Source organism: Cervus canadensis, chromosome 13, assembly GCF_019320065.1.
Source record: "Cervus canadensis isolate Bull #8, Minnesota chromosome 13, ASM1932006v1, whole genome shotgun sequence".
Classification (NCBI taxonomy): Eukaryota; Metazoa; Chordata; class Mammalia; order Artiodactyla; family Cervidae; genus Cervus; species Cervus canadensis.
The window spans coordinates 5,411,252-5,426,846 of record NC_057398.1 but is presented as its reverse complement, the minus strand read 5'-3'; the positions used below and the strand labels follow the sequence as shown (position 1 = coordinate 5,426,846).

Here is a 15,595-nt window from a genome sequence, read left to right as displayed (position 1 = left end):
ACTTCTTCACATTAATTACTGGGAAGTTGATTCGTTGGAAAGACCAAAGCTGAAAATAGGAGCTCAGAGGGCCCTGCTCCCTGGTGAGCAGGCAGGGTGAAGTGAGATGGGTATGGAGGGCTCCATTTTAAAAATAAGGGAGGGAAGCTTGAAGAGGTTAAGCTGCTTTCCCGAGGTCTCACTGCAAATGACTAGCAAGGCCAGGACAGGAAGCCCCTGCCACCTCAACCTCCAGGCGGGGCTGGCTGAGGGCTCATGGCTCAGGGTAGAGGGTGTGGGACCCGTTCAGAGTCGTTTCCATCACTGCTCTGGTCCTGGCAGGGTTTGAAGACATCCCGCAGGGCATCCTCACCCCCACCAACCCTTCCCCCTCCTCAGCCTCTCACATCAGCCCCTGTATCGTCTGGCTCCAGATCCACCAGCTGACTCTGTCAGCAAACAGAGAAAACTTTGCGCACGGCCGGCAGTGGTCAGGAGGGGATGCATCATTATAGGGGCTGGACCCCGTGTCCAGAAGGAAGAAAGGTGATCCTGACGGCCAGCCCTCGGGGCAGCCCCAGGCGAGGGGCCTTCCCTGCCTGCTGCCCCCGAGCCCCCCTCACCACCCCCCGCCTGGCAGTCAGGCACACCGGGGCTCCAGTTCAGCTTCCGCCACCTGCAAGGCATGCAACTCGGGCAGGTTGTCGAACCCAAGACTCAGGCAAACCCACTGCAGTGTTCTTGCCTGGAGAATCCCAGGGACAGAGGAGCCTGGTGGGCTGCCGTCTATGGGATTGCACAGTCGGACACGACTGAGGCGACTTAGCAGCAGCAGCAGCAGTTTTCTGACAAGCAAGTGAGGATCAGGTGAGGGGACAGAGGGTGATGCTCAGCAGGTGCAGATGAACGGCGGCTGTACTGTTCCTGCCGCCTCATCCCCTTCCTTGGACAAAGCTCAGCCAACCGCCCGCTCAGAGGAAGGCGGTGTGGGCCCCGGGCGCCCTCAACGGAGGCCTCGGTCCCCCTCAGATCCAAAGAGGGGGTCTCACGGCTGCTTCCAGCCATACCTGGCAGAGGAGAACGAGATTAAAAATGCCCCTTCAGGCATCCGGTTGAATATCAGCTCTTCGCCTGTAAAGCGCAGGAGAGAGAGCAAGGGTATCTCCATGAAGTCTTGCCAAGCCAAAGGGCTGTTTGTTGTACGAGGTGTGTTAGGAACCCGGGGAGGCTGGCCTGTCCCTGGAGGGTCCACTTTGGCTTGGGTGCCTGAGGGAGTCTGGCCAGGCCTGGGGACTGGACGAGGCCTCCCTGACCGTCTGCCCATGTTTCTCCTCCTGTGAGAACGCTGAACTCTGGCGTTCAGGGGTGTGCAGGGAAGGCAGAGCCCTAAGCTGTCAGGCCGGCTGTAGCTGTCCCCCACGGGGCTGACAAGATTTGGCTAAGCCTGTGAAGAGACTCCTCCTGCCCATCCGTGCCAGCCGGTAACAACTGCCAGGCGCCGGCCAGCTCCTAAGAGCAGCAGAGTCAAAAAGACAGAAGCCCAACCTGCCCTCTGGTTGCTTCCCGCCTCTTGAATCCCGCTCTGACCTCAGCCTCTGGACTGACCCCTAAACCTCCTGTCCCTCTTTTTCTCCAAAAGATCCCTTACGGCATGCCACCACTACGGCCATAGAGGACCCCCTGCCCTCCAGCTGACCTTCTCCACTCGCTGAGATGGGCCCAGGGTTTCAGCCAACCCTTTGTATGTATTAGTTGCTCAGTCATGTCCAACTCTTTGCAGCCCCGTGGACTGTAACCTGCCAGGCTCCTCCGTCCATGGGATTCTCCAGGGAAGAACACTGGAGTGGGTTGCCATTCCCTTCTCCAGGGGATCTTCCCGACCTGGGGAACGAACCCGGGTCTCCCGCCATGCAGGCAGACTCTTCACCATCTGAGCCACCTTGGGCGCCTCTATTTCCTGGTGGAGCAAATGGATCTCCCACCATATAACAGCCCGCAGCCTCTCTGCCTGCAGGAGCCGTGCACATCGAATGAGATAAGCGCGCAGAGCGTGCTCACACCCGCTCCCGGCCTGGCTGTGATCCTGCCTCGGAGCCCAGCCCGTGCTCCAGCCCTGGCAGGGCCTCCCTTCAGTCTGCCCTTGGCTTGTGACTGTAGATGAGCATCAGATTGCTTCTTGAAAAAACATATCTAGTTTGGGAAAAAGAGCAGGAAGGAGGTCGGAGACCCTACAGGCTCTGAGGGAAGGGGGGTGGGCTGGTGGGGAGGGGCCATCAAGAGAAGGGACACAAGAAAGGAGGGCGGCTCCAGGAACCAGCTGTGTCTCAGCTGCCGTGTGCTTGGCCCCAGGGCCCCAGGGCCCCTGAGCTACAGCCCCAGGCCAACTGCATGCTTCCACGCAGGCTGTGTGTGCCCTCCCACCCCCGCCACCTGGCTCTCAGCCCCTGAGAAGGCCGCTGTTTCTCTCCTTGCGTCAGGAGGCAGGGGACACGTGTGGGGACAGGTGGGGACATCTGGCGGGGGGAGCAGGTTCCAGAGAAGCAGGGGGTGAAATGCTCAGTCCCCAGGGCCCCAGTGGGCTGGGGAGTGGCTTTCCTTATTCCTCCCTCTTTCCGTCTCTCTGTTGCCCGATTGCCAATGACTCCTGCCCCCTCTGGAGTAGTGCCCATGTGGAAGGCCCCCGAGGAGGGCCTCTGCACTTTGTCCTCTGAGCCACAGCTGTCCTTTGCTTGATGTCTCAGATGTCCCTCCGTCTGTTCTACCATGTTAAGATCATCCAGTTTCCTTGGTTTTGTCCTCGACCAAACCTTGGGCTCCAGAGAGCAGAGAATGCAGCCTGATGCCTAATGAAGAGCTTGCATGCTAAGTCAAGTCTGACTCTTTGCTGTCCTGTGGACTATAGCTCGCGAGTCTCCTCTCTCCTTGGGATTCTCCAAGCAAGGATACTGAAGTGGGTAGCCATGCCGTCCTCCAGGGGATCTTTCCGACCCAGGGATCGAGCCCCAGTCTCTCATGTCTCCTGCTTTGGCAGGCAGGTTCTTTACCAATACTGTCCCCCGGGGAACCCCAGTGGAGGGCTTTGTATGTGTTAGTTGCTTAGTCATGTCCAGCTCTTTACAACCCCATAGACTATAGCCCTCCAGGCTCCTCTGTCCTTGGGATTCTCCAGGCAAGGTTACTGGAGTGGGTTGCCATGGCCTTTTCCAGGGGATCTTCCCAACCCAGGGATCAAACTCGGGTTCCCCACATTGCAGGCAGATTCTTTACCTTCTGAGCTACCAAGGAGGCTGCAGTATAAATGCTCTGTAAATACTGAAGGGTCACGGGGGACCCAGGCCCAGTCCACGGTCAGAATTCTCTACGCTGGTCTCCTTCCAACTCAGGTGTCTCTCCCGTAGACACCCCTGGATTCTTGGAATCCGGTAGCTCCTTCTAGGTGTCCTCACAGGGTGGCAGAGATGCGGGCTTGATTCTCTGACCCCAGGTTTACCCGCCAAAGGGCTGCTGTCCCTCGCTGCACTGGTGGGGAGCTCTTCTCTGAAGAGGGACGGCCTGGCACCTGATGGAGTAACTCTCCGGGCTGAAGATAACCACCAGGGTCACAGAGGTCTCCGGGGCTTCCCCGCACGGTCCAAGCCCTGCGGATGTGCCGTGTCCTTCGAGACCTTCAGGAAGGAGGCGGCTTCTAGCCCTGCCCTTGGTGACTTGTCCCCAAAGCTGATGATCACCTGCTGTCACAGCCGTTGTTGAGCTAGACCCCTCACCCCGTGGGCCAGCAGGGGAGCGGAGGGGAGAGGAGGCCACTCCAACCAAACTCTGCACCGTGCTGAGCCCCACCCAAGTTAATAAGCCCCCGGGACTCAGGCCAGGGGGGAGGCCCTGGAGACTGGGGCCCCGGAGCTGGAGGAGCCAAGAACACAGTATGAGTCACCTTTAATGAAGAGTGTTTCTTAAGTGAATGGCTTAATAGGGCAGTTACATTCATTAGAGACGTAATTACAAGACCTAAGATCAAGTGTAGATGAATGCCGAGTGAGCGGTGGGTGGACTCCAGTATGACGTGACTCTGTGGTCCAGGGGAGAAGGTGGTGGAGGCGGGCGGGGGGGGGTTGTCCTCACTGCCGCACCCGTGTGCCCACTCAGCCACCCGGATCCCCGCACTCAGAGTGGGGGGCGGGGGGAGCCTTCGGCATAATGAAAGCGCAATCGTAATAAACAAACACTAATTAAAGTGTCATCATCGAGTGTCCCATTAGACTCTGAGTCAGCCCTGACAAAGCCCTGCCTGACGCGGTGGACGCTCTCCAGGACTAGCTCCCTTTCCTTCTCGAGCTTCCCCAAGACAGCGCACATCCCCAGCCCACCCTTCCCGACCCTCCAGGCCCTGGAGCAAGTGCCCAGCTATCGCCTGGCGCTGACTGAGTGGCCCCTGACCCCAGAAGTTGGAACTCGGTTCCTTCAGGTCCGCCATAGACTCAGAGATACTGGAATCAATTCCTCCCTGGGCCATGGAGCAGTCCCCAGACCAACCTCCAGCCCTCCTCCCCAAGAGTCAGTCCAGTTCCTTCTGCAGCCCAGAGGCAGAGTTTGACTCTTATTTCTTCATGGCCCCGGGCAGAGCCTGACATTTAAAAAGATCTCCCAGGACACAAGGTCAAGTTTACCAGTGGTTCTCATAAAAAAATCAGCTGGAGAGCTTGTTGGAACCATTTCTCAGGCCCTGCCTCATGCCAGAATTTCTGACTCAGTTGGACTCTGGATTTTGATGTCTCTTAAGCTCACAGGTCATGCCAAGGGTGTTGGTTTGAGGATCCAGGCCGCCTCTTCATGGAGGACACTCTTTCGGCCAATGAGTGATGGACTGGAGAGCTGACATTGTGTATTCCAGCTGTGTGGACTTCTCTGTCCTTCCCAAGTCAACCCAGACCTGCTCTCCAGATTTCTATATACTCATCACTCCTTACCCTCAAGTTCTGCTTTCCTGTTTGCTCATGTGGATCCTTCCACCCAGGATGCTGCTCATCTGTGTAAATACTGTTCACCCTTTTGAAGACCCAGACCCAGGCCACATCCCTCACAAAGCCTCCTTGGGACACCCATCTAGAGCCGCGCTCCCCCACGAGAACAAAACCCCAGGCACCCAGCGACATGTGTCATTTTAACTTTTCTAGCAACCGTATTTTTAAAAGTAAGAAGAGGCAGCTGAAATCAGTAGGTAGGTTTATAACCCAAAATTCACTAAATTTTCTCAACACTTGTCAACAAGAATTGTTAATGTGCTATTTTACATTCCGGTTTTTCATGCTCAGTCTTGTGCATACGGTTGTCTTTAGAGGCTGTTTCAATTCCAACTAGCCCCTTCCAGATGCTGGTAGCCACACGGGCCCACATGTTGGATGGCATAGATGTAGAAGGAGTTTTTTCTTTGCTCTGAACTCCCTCAGCCCTCTTTCCATATCTCTCTTAGAACACACATCACTTTTCTTGTTTTTATTACTAGTCTGCTTGCAACTTGAAGGTGATGGCTGTGTTTTAATGCTGCTGTTGATTTTATTGCCCTAAAGTGCCCAGCACTGGCCTTTCTGTATGATGTGATCAATGACTACGAGTTGATGAATGAATATGGAAGCACATGATTATAGGAAAGACAGAGCGCCCATGGAAACACCTGACTTTGAGCGCCTCCCTCCAGTACCCTGTGACGTTTCTTTCCTCTGGTTTGTGTATGGCTGTTAGATCTCAGAGAAGAGAATAAATTCAAGTTTTAGGACTCCCACTCCCATAAAAGTTTCCTGTTTCACTTTGCTCTTCACCTCTGTGTATTAAAAAAAAAAAAAAAAATTCCCACCAGGAGGGCCCAGGAAACAGGAAAATAGTTGTGCAGTTGGTTTCATGTTTGGAGAAGAACAGGCTTCTCACTATCTCCGCGGCACTTGGCGTGAAAGTGGGCTTTGTTGCCGGAGACACTGCTCCCATTCAGGGCCCTGTTCCCCAGCTGCTGAGAGCAGGGCTGTGTTTTGACAGACGGGCCGAATGCAATGCAGACAGTTGTTTTAATTTCCAGCCAGATGCAGACATCACTCACACGGAGCCCGAAACCCAGGAAAGGGAGGCCGGGCACTGGACTGCGGCTCTCAGGCTTCCAAGGGTGGGTTGGGAGGGGGAGGGCGCTAGCGGAAGCCCCCCTGGGCGACTGGGGTCACAGATACCCTGAAGGGCTGAGGGTCCCCAGGCGCGGGGAAGGGCCCGCAGGGAGAGCATCCAGCAGGCACATGCAAGAAAGGTGCTGCTGGCAGGAATCGCAGGCCGCGAGTCAGGGGTCCGTGGGGGCTCCTTAAGGCCGGTGGTATGGCTGGAGGTTACCTTTGAACCGTCCACGTCATTCAGCAGTCTCAGGGATGAGTTAGGAGAATCCTGAAAGTCAGAGCTGGAAGGACTCAGGCGGCCTTCCTCTGGGTGCAGAAGTATACCTTCCACAGCTTCCCAGACACATGCCCCCTTGACTCGGCTCTTGCCTCCCATGGACGGGAGTCCCTGCTAGAACCCAGGTCTGCTGCATTACTGGACAGCCTTGACATTCTTCGGTCGCGCGTTCCTGAAACTCTTCACCCCTGGGTCTCATCTCCGTCACAGCGCTGCGCTTCAAACTGCAGTAGACCGCGTCTGTGTCCACCTTGAGATTTATCTTCTCTTAGCTAAAGAAACATCCAGGTCTCTCGAGCTGTATCTCAGATGCCAGCGCTGGGTGCCGTCCCACTGTGACCACCCTTCTGGGAAGTCTGTCTGCTGGGGCCGCACTTCTCCAGGGGCAGGCCGCCCAGCCCTGAACTGGGAGCTCCCCAGGGTCGGGCACCTCCGTCCTGACTCCACGTCCATTAACGCGGCCCGTGACCCAGTTAGCCCCCAGAGCCGTGCCATCACCCTGTCGGGTCCGATTGGACCTCTGAGTTCAGAGTCCGCTCAGACTCACACACCTGTCATGCATGAGCTATTTCAAACCAGCTGTCCTCCAAGCTCCAGTTAGAATATCCACTTTTTTCAACTGAAGTTCCAGATTTTACACTTAGGCTTTCTGCATTTCATTTATTTTATTATTAAAGGCAACTCAGGAATGCTTAAAGCTGATCATGTCACTCGGAGGGGAAAGCTTTGTAATTCAGAATGTTAAGTGTTATGATGTGGGGAGAATGAGTGGAGGGGGCACCCGACAGAGAAGGAAGGTTTCTGGGGTTGGTACCCCAAACCTTTCATGATCTGACCCCTGGTTACACCCACCAGCCTCATCTCTCAGCTCATCGCATCGAGTGTGCACTCCACACTTGAGTTAGGCTGAACTTAGCCACGATTCCCAGCTGGTGCAGTGGTGAAGAATTCACCTTCCAAAGCAGGAGACACAGGAGATGCGGGTTTGATCCCTGGGTTGGAAGATCCCGTGAAGAAGGAAATGACAACCCACTCCAGTATTCTTGCCTGGAAAATTCCATGGACAGTGGAGCCTGACGGGCTACAGTCCATGGGGTCGCGAAAGACTCGGCCAGGACTGAGTTCTCATGCGCCAATAGCCATGATTACTTTTGCATGTGGTGATCTCTCAGCTAGGAAGGCCCTTCCAGGCATCTGCAGCAGACCCACTCTTACCCTGACTCACCCATACTCAGCTACTGGTCCGTTTTCCAAACAGATTGTGCTGGGCGGCCCGTCCTTTAAGCTTCCAAGGCCCCCAGGGCATATACCCCTCGCCTGCGTTGGATGTTCGCCACAATGTAGAGTAGGTCTTGGATTGCAATTACCAAGTCCCGCGGGCTGCATGCTCTGCGGGGGGCAGATCTGTGTCCGGTTCGCTGCAGTTTCTCTAGCACACAGCACTGGAGCCTTGTCGCAGTGACATCTGATAAACAGTTGCTGGGTGAGCCGTGTTAGACTCCATCCCGAGCCTCTCAGGAGGATGCTGTGAAGGCATCTCCATCAGGCCCTTCATCCCCCTGCCAGAGGCGGAACACTGGGCCGCTGGACCACAGGTTGTGTTTCCGCTTGACTTCACACGTCCAGTAGGTGGGGGACCTCTCTGCCCTAACAAATGAGATCCCATTCCCAGCCTAGCAAATGTTTTTGCAGCCCAGCAGCCTGCGGGCTCAGCCATCAACAAATACCTGGGACATACCGAATGCAAGACTTCAATCTTCTGACCCTCTGCCTGGCCTTCATGTTACACCCGCTGGGCAGGTAAGGGTGAGTAATGAGCGCACAGGCCTGGTTTCTGTCCCCGCACGGCCTCACCCGGAAGCCAGGAGGAGAAGGCTGCCTGCTCTGGGGGGTCACGGGCTTGAGCTACACACTCCCTCTTTCCCCAGCAAGACAGCATCAGACAGGCAGCTCATCTCTGTTCCCATTTAGCCAGACTTTTCAAAGGACGGGAGATTTACTAGAGAAATTGAATACAGACATCAGAGAATGGGGTAATTGGATCCAGGTGGTACGTTTGCTTGGCTGTAAAAAGACTGTGCCACTTAGTGAATATTATTTGATAGGGAAAGTTTCTCCTTCTCTCTCTTTTTATTTATCAATGTTTTCTTTGCAGGCAGGATGTCTCAGCCTGAGCCCAGCTGAAAGCTCTTCAGAGACTAGTTGGTGGCACTCAATGGCCTTTCAGCACAGTTAACCATTTCCAGCATCTTCCAGGAGCAGGCCCAGCCCTCCCAAGGACTTTTGCGCAGGCAGAGAGAGGCTGGAGGGCTTGCTCTCACCTCTGGGAAAGGCCAGAAGCCTGGGGACTCTTAGCTGTACCTGCCTCATGCAGGGGAAGCAGATGGGACACTGAAGGACCGATTCAGCCCTGTTGTCTCACCTCTCGAGGGGAGAGGTGTGCGTGTGTGTGTGTGTGTGTGTGTGAGTTGCTCAGTCGTGTCCGACTCTTTGCGACTCCATGAACTGTAGCCCGCCAGGCTCCTCTGTCCGTGGAATTCTCCAGGCAAGAATACTGGAGTGGATTACCATGCCCTCCACCAGAGGATCTTCCTGACCCAGGGATTGAACTCAGGTCTCCTGCATCGCAGGCAGATTCTTTCCCATTTGAGCTACAGTGGTTAGGTGTAACTGAGTCTGAACACACCGTCTGGAGGCATCACTCCCTGATCTAACCTGCTGTCTTTTCCCTCTCGGCCAGATCACCAGGGTCCCCGTGGAATCCTGTGAGCAGTACACAACTTGCGGGGAGTGCCTGAGCTCGGGGGACCCTCACTGCGGCTGGTGTGCCCTGCACAACATGTAAGTTCGGCACAGTCTGGAAAAAGAAAAAAAAAAAAAACCTGGAATGCAGAAGACCAGGTACTTTCCTGGGAGTGTTGATGAGGAATGTGACCTCAGTTTGCAGGGAGAGAGGAATTTCCCTCTGCTGAGCAGTAATTCTAATTGCGGTCAGAGTGCTGAAAGCAAAGAGGAAGAGAGGCCGTGAGTGACCTTCTTTCCAAGGGCAGTGCCTCTGTGGTCTCACCTCCAAAACCCAACCCCTACTCCCTCCACCCCTGGCCAGCTGCTCTGAAGTCTGTACCTTTGCTGCAGGGGAGGCTAGTGGTGTTGGAAGAACTCACAAGGGAAGTTGAAGCATCTCTAGTTTTCCCAAGAACCTCCTCAGTGTAGCCAGAATGAGGCACCTCCTTCCTGGAGTTTGGACTTCGGTGAGCAGCCGTGTGACCCAGGATGGTCCACTGACAACCCTGGGCCTCCTTTTCCCCGTCACTGAAAAGGGATAATGCCTACCTCACAGGTGAACCATGAGGATTAAATGCTAAATATAAATGCTTTGGCAGTAAGAAAGCTCAGGATAAGCTACACAAGTCAAAATGATGATCATGGACTCGGAACCCTTGGGAGGACCCTTCTGGCCTCATCAGTCCCTGATTCCAAGAAGTCTACATCTCACTCCAACTGGCCTCGAATCCCTTTTCAGATACACCCCCTGCCACTGAATACCAGCTCAATAGAAATGGAAAATCGCACTTAAACTTCCTAACTCCAAGAGCCCCAGAGGGAGAGCAGAGGGAAGAAACTCCAAAGCGGGTGGGGAGCTGCTGGCTAGGAATTCTGCTCCCCAGTGGACTCGGAAACTCCAGGGCTCTGTGCCAGCCAGCAGAGCACCCCCAGGAGAAGTGCCGGTTTAGGGTGGGGGTGGAGGCGGAGGGCCAGAGTTCAGGGTCCTGCACAATCACTCTTGGCTTCCAGCCTCCGCAGCAGGTGTTGGAAGGGCTATGCAGGGAGGGAGCAAAGCAGGCGCCTCGCAGATGCAAAATCCGGACTGGATTGGCGCCCACACACACTGGTTCCCTGCTTAGATTTGGAGGTAAGCGGCTCCTCAAAAAAGTTTTTGCCAGAAATGCCCTCACCAGAACCCAGACGGAGTGGTGCCATGTGGGTTGGACAAGTGGCAGAGATACTGACGGCACCCCCGCTGGGCCCCAGGAATGCCGCAAGGGGAAAAGTGAAGTTGCTCAGTCGTGTCCGACTCTTTGCGACCCCGTGGACCGTAGCCCACCAGGCTCGTTGGTCCATGGGATTTTCCAGGCATGAGTACTGGAGTGGGTCGCCATTTCCTTCTCCAGGGGATCTTCCCAACCCAGGGATCAAACCTGGGTCTCCAGCATTGAGAGGTGACTACGATGGGGTTCCCATCAGTGAGGCCAGCCCGACAGCCAGCAGGCTCTCCTTCCTCACGAGGGTTTCTTCCTCCATGGAACCCGACAGCCACCCCCAGCTCCTCGCAGTGGCCTGGGGTCACCTGGCCCCCTCACTGGGCGGTGGGCAGGTCAAGCCATACCACCCGCTCCCTGCTCCTCCCTGCCAACCTAGCCACAATGTCCGAGTCTCCCAGACCACCCATCCTCTTCCTGGGTCAGGTCTGTGGGGCTGACTTAGAATGACTCCACCCCCTCAGGGTCTCAGGTTTCCTCTGCACTCTGAGCCCCTTCCCCGTCATCACATCCCAGGGATGCACCCCTCCTTCCAACAGCTCAGCTTGCCTCTTGCACCACGTGGGGAACAAGCTTTTCCCCAGTTTCACCTGGACTTTTCTCTACTCCTGGCCCGTCTCATCTTCGGCCCCTCCAGGTTTCCGGCCCCTCCAGGTTTCCCGCCCTCCCGCCATCCCCTCGCCTGGGTGACGGGGCGAGTGGAGGGACCACCTCCAGTGGCCAGGACCACACGCTGGATTTGAGCGGAGGCAGAGGGCTTGAGGGAGGTTGCTCAACAGCCTCTGGTTCCGGGGGTCGGGGGCGGAGTGGATCTGAAACCCTCCTGCCTCTTCTGTATGCCTTGCTCTTGCAAGTGTGTTATTGTCTCGGAGGCTATTTATCTCTGTTGGGGCTGTTGCCATAAATAGTATGATAAAAAAGAGCCATTTCAGTGAGTCAATGAGATAAAGGCTCCAGTCAAGAGCTCACTTTAGAGCTATCTTAAGGATTCACTTAAACCTCCATAATTCTTTCCTTTGACAGCGTTCATATTTAGATCCATTATGTGCCTGGCAAGGAAGGGTCGGGGGGAGGGACTTTGGGGGGAGTTCGGTGGGAATCTCCGCTGGGTGGTGGACTCTTGTCGCGTCAGCGGAGGGGGCGCTTTGGTTGGAGAAGCGCCAGCCCTGGAGCATATTCCCAGGGGCCACCACACGCCCCTGCGGGCAGGGGTCACAGTGCCCACCTGCTGCTGCGGCCCGCGGCGCCAAGCTCCAGAGATGAAGGTGTGGGACGAAGCTGCCACGCGCACTTCCTGACAAAGGAAACCCTGCCCGCGCCTCCCTGCCTGCCTCCGTGTTTCACAAACATTTATTGAAAATATACCACGTGACAGGTGGACTATCTCAATGAATAAAACATGGCCCCTGCCTTCAAAGAGCCGGGAATCCAGCCACAGGGTCACACGCACGCTATCCCACACAGCTAAGACCCTGTCCAGGGTTTTACATGTCCCTGGGGGGGCAGATAATAATAACATCCATAGCCATCATCATTAATATTTTTCTTAGTAGGGCCAAGAACAGGCCGTTTTCTAAACACTAATTCATTTACTACTTACATCAGGCCTGTGAGATACAGTATTATCATTGGGCCCAGAATTTTACAGCTGGGGGAACTGAGACGTGGGGTCTTCCAGGAACTTGCCCAATGGGGCCACAGCTACTAGGCTGTAGATCTGGGTTAGAACCCAGGCAGCCTGGCTCCAGAGTTCAGATTCTTCGCCTCTGGCCTGATGCTTCTTCTGTTCCCCAACCTTCCGTCCCTCACTCACTGAGATGCTGTCTACAAGAGCTATTCTTTATGTCTAAACTGCAGCTCTCGTGTTGGGGGGCGGGGGGTGTTGATCCCACTTCTGTTAGTCTGTCCTCTTTTTAAATGATTTTCTAATTTGTTTTTTATTATTTTTGGCTGTCCCGGGTCTCTGTCGCTGCGTGGGTTTTTCTCTAGTTGCAGCGCTTGGGCGTCTCGTTGCCGTGGCTTCTCTTGTTTCAGAGCATGGGCTCTGGGGTGCGTGGGCTTCAGAAGTTGCAGCCCTGGGGCTCTGGAACACAGGCTTTGGGCTTGTGGGGCACGGGCTTAGTTGCTCCACAGCATGTGGGATCTTCCCGAATCAGCGGCTGAACCCGTGGCTCCTGCAGTGGCAAGCAGATTTGTTACAGGAAGGAAGGGGGACCACTTCCAGGGCCCAAAACTGGTCTTTTGTCTAACACTCAGAAATGAATTGTGCGAGGAGATACACGTGTTGACAAAGCAAGAGACTTTATTGGAAAGGCCACTGGGCAGAAAGCAGGAGGGTGAGGGAACCCGGGAGAACCGCTCCACCACGTGGCTCACAGTCTCTGGTCTTACAGCGATGGGACTAGTTTCCAGGTTGTCTTTAGCCCAATCATTCTGACTCAGAGTCCTTCCTGGTGGTGCACGCCTTGTTCAGCCAAGATGGATGCCAGCGAGGAGGATTCTGGGAGGTGGTCGGACGTGTGGTGTCTCCTTTTGACCTTTCCCGGACTCTTCTGGTGGGTGGTGGCTCATTAGTTCCGTGTTCCTCACCAGGACCTCCTGTCGTAAGACAACACATGCCAGTGGTTACTACGGCGCCTGGCCAGGGTGGGCGGTTTCAGCCAGTGTGCTTCCCCTGACAGATTCTTTCCCACCGAGCCACCAGGGAAGGCCCCGCCTTAGTCTGTCTTTGGCCGCAGTGGAGACCATCTGGGCGTCCCCGAGCCCTCTGGAAGAAGTGAAGCTCGTCCCTAGAAGATGGACACGGGCCTCAGCGCAGCAGAGCCCCCCCACTCACCCCTGTGCGTCTGTCTGTGGCAGGTGTTCCCGCAGGGACCGGTGCCAGCGGGCCTGGGAGCCTAACCGATTTGCCGCCAGCATCAGCCAGTGCGTGAGGCTCGAGGTGCAGCCCAGCAGCATCTCCGTGTCTGAGCACAGCCGGCTGGTGAGTGCGCCCGGGCGGGGCCTGGGGGCGGGGCGCAGCGCAAGCGCAAGCGTGGGTGTGATCCTTGAGCGCGCCAGCACCGTGCAAATGGATCAGACTTCACGCGCTCCGAGGACATTTTGTGGGAAAACTACGGTAACGCCTGTCGTTGCCCAGGACCCAGTCATTTGCCCCACTCCTTGCAGATTCATCACCCACGGGTCTGTTTTGTAAAACTACATTTTGCATTTAGTACCAGGCCTCTGCCACATCATGCAATCCCATCCCATTCTGTGGTGAATGATATAGATTTCAAGGGACCGCCTGGTACAGTCACTCACAGGAACTTGGAGTTGCCTTTGTATGCGTATGTGAGAGGCAGACAAACAGATGGACAGACAGACGCAGAAAGACTGAGGCTTAATTCACGGGGTGTGCCGAAAGAGAATATTAAAGAGAATACAGCAGTCCTTCCACACCTGTCTAGGTGCAATCCCAAATACTCCAAGTCCTTGGGCCCTGTACGGTTATTTCCTTCTGGAGGTTTTATGGGCATTCACGAATGCTAATTACTTAATGAACCTTCCAAGGCTTGCGTTCATTCATCCCCACCAGGAGGTTTTAGCTCCCGCAGAGCTGAGGGAACAAACAGCAGTTTGTACCTAAGTCTCTTGGCCCCATGGAAACGAAACGGGCAGAGATTCAGCGGCAGACAAATGTATGGAAAGGCTAGGTGATGGCCGCTGGGGCTGAGAAAGCCCTCCAGGCATCCTGAGAGGACAAAGCGAGACCTCCCTCCCTCAGGACTCTCTTCTTGGAGGACACAGGGTGTTGCCACCACGAACCCCCCTGGGCACTCCCCACTGGGTGTCACGTTCCTCACCTCCCGTGTCCAACACCACTTAGATATCATATTGTCGTCATTTAGTACAAACCCACTTCCGAGGACATGGAATTCAGAGCGGTGTTTTGCTATTAAATGGTTCCTCGATCATTCTTGTAACAGTCTGTGATATTTTTACCATTCAGAGGAAGATATTCAAACTCGAAAAGCCTGCAGACCACTGGCCTGCCTCCCTGGAAGCCTAGGGAACCGCAGACATCATCCAGGGCATTGGTGTCCACTTCCTTCCTTTCTCTGCTCCCCTAAGAGTCTTGTGAGGCAACTGCCCTGCTCTCGGGGAGCACTCGGGGGGCAGAGAGCCAGAGGCTGACAGAGAATAGAAGCCCCCCACCTTGGTAGGCAGCCCCTGAGTGACAGCCAGGGAGGGGAGCCAGCCAAGTGGTAAACGCCTTATAAACCTCCAGGCTAGACACGTGTTCTCCTATGAACCGGAGCTAAGGCTTATTTGTGACGGGCTCAATTCATGACTGGCTTTCAAGTTTCTGTGGTTTCATGTCAAAACGAGCTCAGGCTGAGATGGGTTTTGAGACCTTCCCCCACCCCTAGCATCCCTTCCTCTCCCCCCAGTGCTTTATGACTCTGGACAAGACTGAAAAGTAATATTAATAATAGAGACCACTGACCCTGCAACACCCCTCGCAGAGCTACTGTACCGGCTCCGTGTCAAAGCTGAAAGGTCTCCTGGACTGACATCCTCTTCCTAGATGAGGTCAGGGAGAGGAGTGAGCAAGTGGACAGCGGCAGGGCCAGGCCTGGAGCCCAGGTCTCCCGAGCCCTGCGGGGCCTTCCCACAGCATCGTCTCTCTGCTCCGCCCACAGCTCAGCCTGGTTGTGAGCGATGCCCCCGATCTGTCTGTGGGCATCTCCTGTGCCTTTGGCAACCTGACGGAGGTAGAGGGACAGGTATCTGGGAGCCAGGTCATCTGCATCTCACCGGGACCCAAGGACGTGCCTGTCATCCCTCTGGATCAGGGTAAGAAGCGTCTGCAGTGGGCGTTGAATGCTCGGGCTGCTCGATCAGGCTGGCCCAGAGTCGGGGACCCAGGGGACAGGGTGGCAAGTGCCGGCACAGACTGACTGGCAGCTGCCTGACTAGATCTTCTTAAGCCAGACACTCATTTGACTTATAAACCCATTTAAGTTTGAAAGCAAACTGTCATGCCCCAAGGAAATTTCCGGAAGAGGGAGGTCCCTGTCTCCCGTTTGGGTTAAGCCTCCACAGTGTGCATAAGAGTTTTTCCAGACTTCCCTTCCCTTCAGGGAATGGCAGGGGCTTCAGCCAGTGGT

General features: G+C 55.3%; 1 protein-coding gene across 1 annotated transcript in view; it reads left to right on the top strand.

Moving 5' to 3' along the window:
• PLXNA2 (plexin A2) overlaps positions 1 to 15,595 on the top strand; it is a 228,887-nt gene that overhangs the window by 133,966 nt on the left and 79,326 nt on the right. Inside the window, exons 5-7 of the mRNA XM_043485126.1 lie at positions 9,143 to 9,243; positions 13,302 to 13,425; positions 15,128 to 15,281. Coding sequence (XP_043341061.1) covers positions 9,143 to 9,243; positions 13,302 to 13,425; positions 15,128 to 15,281 — 379 coding nt within the window. The remainder of the gene's footprint in view (positions 1 to 9,142; positions 9,244 to 13,301; positions 13,426 to 15,127; positions 15,282 to 15,595) is intronic.